Below are 12,985 nucleotides of genomic sequence, written 5' to 3'. Positions count from 1 at the left end.
GAGGAAAAGAATACTTAGTTGGTGGTCAAGATCATGGAAAGCTCCATGGAGGAAGTAGCAATGGAGCAAATCCTTAAAGGAAAGAGATTTCTTAATGGTAGAGATATGAGAGCACATTCTAGTGGGGCAGGAAAGAAGTACGCTGAACTTGCAGAAGTCAATAGTCCAGTTTGACAGGAATGTAGGTTGTGTGAAGGGTGTTTAGTAGAGGGGTTTGCAGAATTACTTCTGCTATTTGGAAAGATAATAGCATAACAACTTCTGCAACTTTTAGAGACAAAGCAAAAAGGTAGAATTCTGGGTTAAGTCCTGATGTCTGGGTGAAGGATAGAACTTTAATGATGGATAATAAAGTAAGGATTTAGGTGGAAGGAGCTTTCTAATGATTTAAAAAAAAAAAACAAAACAGAAATAAGACTGAAGGGAATTATATGCCTAGGATTATTAGAATAAGTTGCCTATCCTTTCTCTGGATTTTTGTCAGAACTTTATTATTAAGAGGGAAAGAAGGAAAAGTATATCTTGGAATTCTAAGATCAGTCAAGTTCCTCTGATTCACCATCTACACAAGGAAATTTTCTGTGGCCTTTCAGCTCAAAGGTTTTGCTATTCTTCGAATAGGAACAGAAAACACTGAGGTTGTTCCACTCCAGTGCCCAGGACCAGAAAAAGAACAAAAAGTGCCCCCTTGCTAGCTGATGCAACTAGCAAACAACCAAACTGGCTTTTCAATCAGATGAAGATTGCTTTGTTTGCCAGAATCTCTCTAAAGCCTCTTATGGCAAACCTGATAGTCCTTCTTTGTTCTAAAAGGCAGATATGGATACTCTGACAGGTATTAATAGTCCACAAAAGGTCAATTTGACTTTTTATAGATACATACATACATACACACATACACACATATATACTAATATTTTAGGCACCAATAAAATAAAGTCTTTGGTGATTAGGATATTTGATCATTCTAGAGTTCTCGATGGTGTTGTTTATTTACCTATTACTCCCAATGCACAAGCTAAAATATGAATAAAAACATGTTCTGATTTGTATAATCATACTATAACTTCAATGAAAGATAATTACCTGAAAACAGTAAAGTACTCATCTCTGGAAATCAAATTTAGTGACTGGAAGAAATATTACTAGTTTTCTGTATACCAGTTATTGTATTTACTCAACCTCTAGGTCAAGATATTCAGAGCATGAAAGGTTATTCCAGAAATAATATCATGAAAAAAATTATTTGTCATGTAGGCACTACTTTCAATTTGTTTTTATAACACTAAAGATACAAGTACACAAAGTGTGGCTAAAGACAAAGAAGTTGGTTTGTCAGAAATTGCAGGAAAAACTTGTTATCAATTCAGCATAATGTAAGGATAAGATCAATTCAATGTTAGGGAGGCTCAATTATTAAGTAAGTGGTGGAAATAAGTATATTGTTATCAAGCTAATCTGAAGTTATCCTCACAACTACTCAGGTGCATTCAGAGGGAAACTCTTAGCTGTTAATTTGGAAATATAACCAAAAGCCTGGTTTGGATGAACATTAAACTAACCAGATATTGTTTATAATTAATAGATGCAATTTGTGACATGGCTCACCCAACTAGTTCAAAAACAGGCCAAAAGAAGGAATTTCACACCTGTAACAGACAAGATGTGAAAATCCTCATAAAATGATAACATTAACAGGTAGGATTTGGGAATTATATGGTTTTGGTTTCTATTGCAGCCCTAAAATGATCCATTTTACTAAAGTCTTATAGTAGTAGTATAAAATAAAGATCGCCATTCAATAAGATTTATGATAGAAGCTAAAAGGGTTTTTAACTTACAAGTATCAATTCAATTCAACTACAAGACAAACTACCTCATGAAGCTTACAGTTTATAAGGGGTATGCTCCAGATAAAGACAACTACAATGCGAAGCATATAATGTGCCTAAGAGTAGTGTACAGAAAGTACTTATCATTCTATGACTCAAGAATGTACCTGAAAAGTCATGTGTACAAAAATATAGTGTAAGTGAACCCTTATTTTCTCCATTTGTTTTATATAGCTCAGTAACTCACATTGATATAGTAGTGTTTTAATGTCTACAAAGTTATCTTCGTACGTGTGTGTGTATAAATCTGAGATTCACTTAATAACCCTGTGAGTTAGACATGACAATTATCACCCCCATCTCTTATACATGAGAAAAACAGAGAAGAGGTTACATGATTTGTTTTTGGATTACATAGTAAGACACTGAAGCAGGACTTGTACTCAGGTCATCCTTGCACCAAAGTCCAGCTCTCTATCAGGCCATGCTAAGAATGACGTTTAGTGCAATAAACATTTAAGCATTTGCTTTAAGAGAAATCTAATGAAATGTTTATTCTACTCTAGTTTTACCTTTAACTTTGGCTATTGTCACCATTAAGAGATCATGAATGAGATGGTAAAAAAAAAAACAAAACACAAACTTTTCTAGCCATGGGTGTATTCAGGTGTACTACACTTTTCTAGACAAAACAAAGAGAATTCCTCATCTCCATTATGTTGTTTTTTACTTTGAGAGCCTAGCTTTCTTCACTTCCTAAGGATTAATAACACAAGACTTTGTCCCAAAACTTGCCAGAAACTTCCCTCTTCTTGGTTGTTTCAGAGGTAATTTCATTTTCAATTAGTTTTCAGTTGTAAGCTCCCTCCTCCCCCAAACTTTTCAACCCCAGGAAATACCTATTAAACTGATAAAATTATCACATACACTGAAGAGAGGATACAACAATTTATAAAACCATCAACTGAAAAAGACATGTCTAGAAGGATAGATATATGAAAAAGAAGGGAGATGGCAGGAAGTGAAGAAAAAAGAGAAATACTGAGGGAAAGGTAAAGAAGAAAAGATATTCTCAATCTTAGTATTGCCTACCTGGTGCAAGCAAAAAGGATTCTGAAGCCCACAAGAGAAGAAAAATGAAAAATACACAATATACGCCAGAACCTGCAGTACAAATAGTACAAGTCATTCAGTTTCACTGACCAAGTCCCTACACCTAGCTACAGGAAAGCCAACAACATATAAGAAAAGGTTACCCCCCTCTCAGGGGTTTGCACTGGAAACAGAAATTAGTAGAAGAAATGTGCCATTTTGGTAGGGACCAAAAAAAAAAACCAGCCAATAGACAAGCACTTCTTAGTAATACCTTAGCAATTCTTCTATCTCTCTTTCCCACATATGGAATATAGGTAATTTGACCAAGGATAAATCAGCCCAGAAATTAAGTCATCCTTTGTTTTATAATTCTCAAATCATTAATATAAAATCTGTGAGCAAAAAACAGAATGTGAAAGCCTGCCTTTAGAAAAAAAAAACTGATGAAAAGAATGGAGTTTTGACTACAAATACAAAAAGTGAAATATGACATACTGTAATGGTAAGGGAATTTGAAAATCCTCCCTGCTCCTTGATGGGCCTGTGTGACCAGCCTTGAGCTTCAGCCCAGCCCACAGAGAAGCAGGAAGTGTACAGCAGGAAGAGAGAATGAGGTGGAGCAGAGCAGAGCTGAGCAGGTATCATGCGGGAGAGAGGGAGTGATTCTGCCTAAGGCAGTTTGTTTGTTAGGAGGCCTAATACAGGGAAGGCTTGGGGATCGCCTGCTCCCTTTATTGGTAACACGTGCAAAATTTGTTGTTACGAGGGTGGAATTGGCTTTCTGGTATCTGAATAAATATCTTGGTTTTGTTTCTGAGGAAAAGAGTTTACATTTTGTGAATTTACCCCAGCAATACTCATGTATATATATCCATATGTCCATAGCAGCTGCTGTGGCTATCACATTGGCATTACATATACATGTGACTTAGAATAATATCATTACTATACATTAATTTCCAATTAGGAAATTATATTTCCTATTATAGAAAAAAATATATGCACACAAACATGATGGCACAATAAGCCCTTGGTAAATACAGACCCAAGTCCTTAATCTTATCCCTCAAACAGGAATGATTTAACTGAAATGTCAGTGAGTTTTAAGCACCTCCAATTATAAATCTGTCTTCATGATTTCAAAGATTTGACTCCCCTCAAAATACGTTTAAATTTTAAAATGGTACACCAATAATTTGCCTTACCAAGAGAAATTAGATGGACTTTTTAAGCAATTAAGGTAACAGTCATGAATCATGTAACAAAGAAAATTCTTTTTCAATATGAATAATTGCTAATTCACCCTTTTGAGTACATTTTGGCATATTGAATTGCATTAAATCAAAATACAGTTATAATTAGAAATAGATGTTTTTTTTATATTTCCTTCTGAGAAAAATCTCTTGAACTCAGAGACTGCAAATTATTCCCTCCCTGATGCCTCCTGGGATTCTACAGCCTCCAGAGTTCAGGGCTATGGTGTCTTACTATTGAGCAGTACAATATTAAGGAGTGAAGGTAGAGACAAGTAAGCCTGAAACTACTAAAATCATATGGTCTTAGGGATATTAAAAGAAAGGTCTAACTGTAAATCATTAGGAAGAATTTGTGTAACTGCTCAGTTTCTCTTGCAGGTTAGGAAAAATGTCTAGGACACTAAAGTCACCAAAAAGGGATGAAGTACAGCTGGCCATGCCTTGTCAATTTGACTTGTACTATATTATCAGTGTTTCACAAATACCAAACATTACAAAATCCTCATTACTAAGGTCAGGCTTAATGAGAAACCATATGCAGACAAGTAGAAAAAACACTCATTTAGGCTTACAACAATCAATGTGGAGTTAAAATCCTGGTTCTTCCAATTAAGTTGTCAAAATTTTAGAAAGGAAAAAAACTCATGGTCTTTTACTCTAAAGAATCACCACAAGCAATATTCTTTAAGTGTAACTCTTTCACATAAATAATTACATAGACCTGAAATTCAGTTGGGAAGAAAAGAGTATAAAAGTAAGAATACTGTTACATATCTAAAGGTTTTTCTTCTGCTAAGTTGGGACAAACATGGACATATCAAGCCTCACCTGCTGAATAATTTTAGAAGCCTTCTGCAGATTCTCTCTGGGAGGGACTTTACCAAATAATTTCCAGCCAGGAGCACTATGGACAGCAGATTTCAATTCCTTCGTCCTTTTTGGAAAAAAATTTCTGAAACACAGAAAAGTTACATGAATTTTTTTCTGACTGAAAATCATGCAATACACAAACAAAAACAAGCAAATATTTATGTTTATATAGCAAGAACAAAATTTTCTAAGAACAATTACAGTTACAATTTATACAACTGAGATTCTATACAACTAGAAAACTACTGACAGTCAAGCTAGTGAAAAGGTCAATTAAAATACTGCTCTTTGAACTAAATGTGTTTTAAACTCACCTTTGTCTGATATTATAAAAATTCAAAATATTTTCAACAAAAAAAAAAAGGAACTCATAAGTTAGTGAAAGTGGAAAGCTTTCCAGCTTCCCCAGAATGCCCTCCTATAGAACTCTCTCTACTCGTAACTAGTACTTACATATTTGGAGCAGAAAATTGTTTTCATATTTATACCCCCAAAACTCACATTTCCTCTAGTATCAAATGCATAAAGAGAGGCTAATTAAAAATACTTGAGTTTTAAAATGTTTCACTGATTCCCTACAAACTTTATGCAACATAGAAAGTTCATTTGTGGGATCTCACAGTGTGAGTACTCTGTCCGCCAGTGCAGACCGTAATTAATCTACAACTTAATAGTTAAAAAAATTATTGAAAGGTGGCTTGAAGAAAACTGAGGGTAAGTGAACTGCTCACAAAATTAATGCGAACAGCAGGATTTGAACCCAAGTCTTTCTGACTCCCAAGTCTAACACTAATGCAACATAACACAATGCTTCTATGATGGTGGACAAAGTTCCCTTTGCAATTAAAAGAACTGAGAAATTTAGAGAAAGAGAAATGTCATGTACAACAAATGGCCAAATTTATCCAATATTTGAGCATTTACCTACCAAGACATAGCGTCCATATCTAGAAGCCACATGTACAAAAAAAATTTTTAACGTAATCATTAAACCAGTATATGAGGTGAATGCTATGCATACAGTTCACCAAAACTTACCCTAAATATTATTTCATACTCTTCTTGAAGAGAAGAAAGATACACAGTACAAAACAACACAACCAAAAGACAGTAGATTAAGACAGAAACTACCCAGCTCACCTAAATTCTTCCACAGACTTTTAGGTTAAAGAGGGAATAACATACACACCTAGAAGGGTTATTATAAGTCTTCTAAATTTATAAAGAACTTTATAAAGAAAATGAGGACAAAGGATAAGGAAAAGACTTTTTAAAGGGTATATGGATCAAAAAGTAGGTGGGTGGGGGAGAGAATAAGGGAAGGATTTTTTAAAAGGCTGCAGATTAGGAAAGTAGAAAGAATCAAATCAAACTTGTGAGGAGAGTGTGAAAGGAGGAGAGGGTGAAAAGGATGAGAGTGAAGAAAAATAGGATGGAGGGAAATAGACAACTAGTAATTATAATTTTGAAAATGAATGGGATGAACTCACCCACAAAATGGAAACAGTGGAATGGATTAAAAATCAGAATCCAACAATATGTTTACAAGAAATACATTTAAAAATGAGAAATACACAAAGAGTTAATAATTATCATTATAATTAATAAAGAAAATAAAGATATGTTTCAGTTGATGCAAAAAAACAAAACAAAACAAAACAAAACAACCCAGGGTAGCAATCGTGATCTCAGACAAAATTAAAGCTAAAATAGATTTAATTAAAAGAGATAAACAGGAAAACTACATTATGAAAAAAGGAATCATAGACAATGAAGCAATATCATTACTAAAGCTATATGCACCAAACGCTATAACATCAAAATTTTTAAAGGAAAAAAGTTAAATGAATCACAGGTAGAAATAAACAGTAACACCATAATGGTGAGGGACATTAACCTTCCCCTCTCAGAATTAGATAAATCTAACCAAAAATAAATAAGAAGTCAACGAGGTGAATATAATTTTACAGAAGCTAGATACGATGGATATCTAGAGAGAACTGAACATGAATGGAAAGTAATACATTTCTTTCTCAATAGTATATGATACCTTTAAAAAAAATGACCATATATTAGGGCATAAAAACTTTGTAGTTAATGCAGAAAAGGAATATTGAATGCGTCCTTTTCAGATCCCAATGTGATAAAAATTATATTCAATAAGGGACCATGGAAACACAGGTGAAAAATTAATTGGAGTCTAAACAACATAATCTTAAAGTTGAATTAGTGGGTTAAAGAACAAATCATAGAAATAATCAATAATTTCATTAAAAAGAATAACAATAATGGAACAACATATCAAAACCTATGAGATGCAGCAAAAGCAGTAATGAGAGGAAAATTTATAACTCTAAATACTTATATCAATAGAGAAAGAGCAGACCAATGAGCTGGGCATATAATTTAAAACACTAGAAAAAGGACAAATTAAAAATCCCCAATTAAATATCAAATTGGAAATCCTAAAAATTAAAAACAAAATGAAATTAAGTGTAAGAAAATCACTGAATAAATAAAACTTGGACTTGGTTTTTTTGGGGGGGCGGGAAATAAAACAGATAAATCATTGGTTCACATGATTTTTTTTAAAGAGAAAAGAAAACCAAATCACTAGCATTAAAAATGAAAAGGGTAACTATATTACTAACGAAGATGAAATCAAAGCAACTATTAGGAGTTATTTTGCCCAATTACATTCCAATAAATTTAACAATTTAAATGAAATGGAAGAATATTTACAAAAATATAAACTGCCTAGATTAACAGAACAGGAAATAGAATATCTACATAAATTTATTTTAGAAAAAGAAATTGAAAAAGCCATAACTGAGCTTCCTAAGAAAAAAGCATCAGGACCAGATGGATTTACAAATGAAATTCTACCAACATTTAAAGATCAACTAATTCCAATATGAAATAAACTATTTAGAATAATAGACAAAGGAGTCCTAGCAAACTCTTTTTATGAAACAAATATGGTACTGATACCTAAACTAGGAAGAGTCAAAATAGAGAAAAAAATTATAGAACAATTTCACTGATGAATATAGATGCAAAAATACTCAATAAAATCCTAGCTAGGAGCTAGTTACAACAATATTTTGCAAAGATTATACACTGTGACCAAGTGGAATGTATACCAGGAATGCAGGGATGGTTTACATAAGAAAAACTACTAACATAATCAATTATATCAATAATAAAAGTAACAAAAAATCATGTGATTCTATCAATAGATGCACAAAAAGTTTTTTGATATAACACTAATTTCCATTAAAAACACTTAAAAAAATAAGTACAAATGAATTTTGCCTTAAATGATAAGAAGTACCTAACTAAAATCATCAACCAACATTATTTCTAATGGGGATAATTTAGAATTCCCAAGAGGACCAGGGTGAAACCAGGATGCTCATTATCACCAATATTATTCAATATTGTATTAGAAATGCTAGCAATAGTAATAAGGGAAGAAAAAGAAATTCAAGGAATCACAATGGGCAATGAGGTAATAAAACTTTTTTTGCAGGTAATATGATAATATAATCTAAAAATTCAACCAAAAAGTTAGTGGAAATAATTTTAGTAAAGTAGTAGGATATAAAACAAACCCATACAAATCATCTGCATTTTTATATATCAGCAATAAAACCCTGCAAGAAGAGATAGTAAAAGATACCCCATTTAAAATAACTGTAGATAGTATAAAACACCTGGGAGTATACCTATTAGTCTATCAATCAGAACTGATTAAGTGATTAAGTGCCAATTTCCCCAAAGCAGTCACTATTACTACTCTTGAAATGTAGTTGCTCAGAAGATGGAAGTAGTTTAGGATTTGGGGATCACAGATCTCCTTTCCCGCCCCTCCAATACTCCATCTAGCTTAGAATTGTACCACTACACTAGGCCATAGAAAGAATCAACTCTAGACTTTCTCATTCAACCGAGAAATACACGTAGAACCTCTGAGTCCTGTAGGGGGATCCTGGGACGGACAAGTCAAGAACAGAAGGCAGAGCTTCAGTAGCTGCCCCTGGAGCCTTCAGGGCAGTCCCTGCACTCCCTGCCTGAGCTCCTCAGCATCCAAGCCATATTCCAGATGGAACCAGCACCCAAGCTGGTAATGGAGAGCTCAAGCTTCCTTCCTAAACCTTCAGCTGGCTACCTAAGCCTAGTTCAGGAAAGAGCAGATTCCAGGTGTTCTAGGCAGCCCAGCCCTAGCCTGGGTTTAGAAGAAGTAATTTAGCAGCCTCAGGGAGAAGGACCCTAGGTATCAAATCAGAGCAGTCCCAGAAGCCTTTAGAACCACATATCAAGCCTAGAACAGAGAAAGGTCCTCAAGCTCTGTAAAAAGAGGGAATCCCAAAGCAAAACTCAGAAGTCCCTTGAAGGAAGCATCTAACGTAGCGCACATACAGGACCAGGCAAAGCCAGGACCACACCAATCATTTTTGGAGTTTAGCCAAAGAGCAGGTCCCTCTGTTCGCAAAACAAAGTAAGGAAATGTGGCACTTAAGATGCCCAAAAATGACAGCAACTCCAAAACAAGTCCAGGGTAAAGCCTCAAAGGAAAAAATACCCTGGCCACAGAGACTAGAGAAATATCTGGGAAGAAATGAAATAAGAAATACGGACTGGAAAAGCTAAAGAGGAAAGAAAACTGACACCTCAGAAGAGATAGTGGAAAACTTCATTTAAGAACTGTCTGATTAGAATGGGACAGAAAACAAGAAATACAAAAACAAAATTTAAAAACTGAAGAAAAAATAATAAAATCTAAGAAATAAAAACAACTGACCTGAAAGACAGGTCAAGGAGTAAAAATCTAAGAATTATCAGAATCTGAAAAGTGTGATCAGAGAGAAAGTGGATGCCATTATTTCAGGAAATTATAAATAAAAGTTGCCTAGAACTCTTAGTACCAGAAGGCAAAGTGAAAAACAGAAAGAATCCATTGGTTACAAAATGAAAATTCCCAAGAGCATAATAACCAAAATTCAGAGCTTTAAGTCCAAGAGGAAAATACTTCATAAAGTCAAAAGGAGTTCAAATACCAAGGAACGACAATAAAGATAATGTAAGACTTGGCAACTCCGACTACAAAGGAGAGGACAGCATAGAATATAAGAGCAAAAAGAAACAGGTTTACAACCAAAAATAACCTCTCTAGCAAAACTAACTATAATATAATGGTAAAGAAAAAAAAGGACACTATTAACGAAACAGAAGATTTCTAAGCATTGCTTGAAGATCAAAACTGAGCAGACAATTGGAAATGCAAATGCAGGTGGCAAGAGAAACACAGATGTGTGTGTGTGTGTGTGTGTGTGTGTGTGTGTGTGTGTGTGTGTACACATGCATATGTGTATGTTTGAAAGGGAAGGTGAAGATGAATTGTTCACAAATTAATAGGGGGATAAGAAAAATGCTTTCTCAGAATATGGCATTTTTAAGTCTCAGAGAAAATTTTAATTGACAGAGGGTGACTATTCTGTTTCAAAGATGTTAGAAAAAAACTAGGAAAGGGGATTATCTTGCAAAGGAAAAAGTAGAGGGAAGTCATTATTGCACAATAATGCTGTATGAAGATGGAATCACCCTAGAACTATATGATTCTAAATATAAAACACTTTTTGAAGAAACCAAAATAGACCTAAATAGAGAAAACACTAATTGCTTCTAGGCATATTGAGTCAACATAATCAAAATGACAATACTAAGTTAATCAATTTACTCAAGAGCTATACAAATCAAATTCCTAAAGGAATATTTTTCCAAGAGTCAGAAAAAATAAGAAGAAAATTCATTCCTGGAATGCTCTTCTCCATCACCCACCTTCTACAGAAAACCCTTCCAATCTCAATTCCAATGCTTTCTCACCACTTATTTTTTTCTATTTCTCCTGTCTAGAGCTTGTTTGTACAGGTTTTTTTGTGTGCTGTCTCCCCTATTAGATCGTAAGCTCCATCAGGGCAGGAACTGTCTCTTTTCTTTCTTTATATCCCCATTTCTTAGCACATAATAAGCATTTAAGGAATGTTCATTGACTGACTTGCTATATTGGAATGCTATAGGTCCTGGTACACTTCTGGAAGGCAGAGTACAAAAAATTCTGAAAAATATTTCTCAGTCATTTTCTCTCATAAACACTTATGTCAGGAGGTCTGACTCAGTAAACACACTTTGATGTGCTGAGGATAGTTATTAGAAAAGAATGCTTTTAGAGGACTATAATCTTATTTGGGATGCCACCACACCACCACCACTAGTACAACTAATTATCAGCTATAATTTGGGGTTTTTTTTAACCATGACAGAGATAATATCCCATATTTAGCACCATATCTAGAATCCACAAATTGCAAACCCTTAACACACCTTGACCCCACTAACATAACTTGGCTGAAGTGAAACTACTGGGGCAATTAATGACACCATCCCTTTCTCCAGAGAAGAACGCACAGCATTCTATGTAGAGAAAGCATAAAAAAAAAAATGAAAGAAGCAGTATTTTAGACTTTAGTGAAGCACTGTTGGGGGAGGGGGGAACACAGAGGATATCGGTTCAACTATCAAATCCAGGGAAAAGAGAGGAATAAGTTAGACCACAAATCTTAAGAGCTGAGCTATGCTCAGAGATAGGCACTCTAAATGACAGCTACAAACAAAGATGACTAATAGTTCATAGAACATATTGAAATTCACAAAGCTCTGCACATAAATCATCATTTCAATTTTCATAACAATCCTTCCTTCTATTATCTCCAATCCAAATAATAGTCTCAATACATACAAGGTACATAGAAATAATCTTGGGTTGTCTTATTAACTACACGTACCCCAAAAATCAGAAATTACTGCCAGAAGAATCATCCTGGACTACAGAATGAAGGACTGCAATGCCCACATATTATTATACTTGAAACAAGGTAAAAATAATTTTTTTCCTCAAACAAGCACCCAATAAACACACTTGGACCCCTGTACAAAAATATTAGGGAGCTATCTTGCTCCAACCTCCACTCAAGTGTTACTTTGTCATGGTGTAAAGGAGATTCTGATTTCTTACAAGCTACCCATAAGTTTGTACATCTGTCACTTGAGACCACTGGAGAAGGGTGAGTGATGGAGGCCATCACTTGTTTTATGAGGGAGGAGGGGATAGCAGTTTATAAAAACTACATATTAATAAGATATGGAAAGGTTATGGTCTGCAGAGGTCAATCTGCAAATTCCATACTGAATACTTAAAATGCTGAAGTGATTATCATGCACAACATGGCAGAACTATTGACAAGATCTCTATTATTTGTGCAAAGTAAATATTAAAAGGGTAATCTGGATTTTGAAATTGAATACAAGAAAATAAAACTCAGAATAATTGCAATAATGAATCTTGTTCCAAAGAATGAAAAGACAGTCCTTCCTCTTCTAGGCCGAGGAATAGGGAGGGCTCTATGGGGGCAGAACACTGCATTATATTGTCAGATGCACTGCTGGCATTTATTCTGCTTAATCCATTGTTGTTGTTGTCAAAAAGGCAGGCTACATTGCTGGGAGAGATGCAATAAGAAGATACCAAGAAATTACTGTGACATGAAAACAAAAAGAGTCAATAAGTTTAAAAAAATACTAGAGCCAAGAAAGATCAATTAACTAAAACAAGTACTAACATTTCATTGTGATGAAGTAAAGTTTCCAGAGAATCTTACTCTCATTGGTCAGGGAAAAAACAAAAATATTTAGAGTATAGAAAGAAAGCTATCACAGAATTTAGTATAAAATTTACTTACTCATTAAGCCATGTAAAGGAGATCAAGGCCCCACCATGATTGTAAGGAATTTATGTTTCTTGTAATCTTTAGTTATCATTAAAAGGCTCTTCTATGAAAATTCTTAGGTTCTCAGTGTTCAAAAGCCAATCAT

At 34.3% G+C, this 12,985-nt stretch overlaps 1 protein-coding gene across 1 annotated transcript in view; it reads right to left on the bottom strand.

The window, feature by feature from the left end:
• Positions 1-12,985, bottom strand: part of TBC1D12 (TBC1 domain family member 12) — a 136,081-nt gene that overhangs the window by 83,666 nt on the left and 39,430 nt on the right. Inside the window, exon 2 of the mRNA XM_072625695.1 lies at positions 5,012-5,135. Within this exon, the coding sequence (XP_072481796.1) occupies positions 5,012-5,135 (124 nt within the window). The remainder of the gene's footprint in view (positions 1-5,011; positions 5,136-12,985) is intronic.

This window comes from Notamacropus eugenii, chromosome 1, assembly GCF_028372415.1.
Source record: "Notamacropus eugenii isolate mMacEug1 chromosome 1, mMacEug1.pri_v2, whole genome shotgun sequence".
In the NCBI taxonomy this organism is placed as follows: Eukaryota; Metazoa; Chordata; class Mammalia; order Diprotodontia; family Macropodidae; genus Notamacropus; species Notamacropus eugenii.
This window is presented reverse-complemented; position numbering and strand designations above follow the sequence as displayed.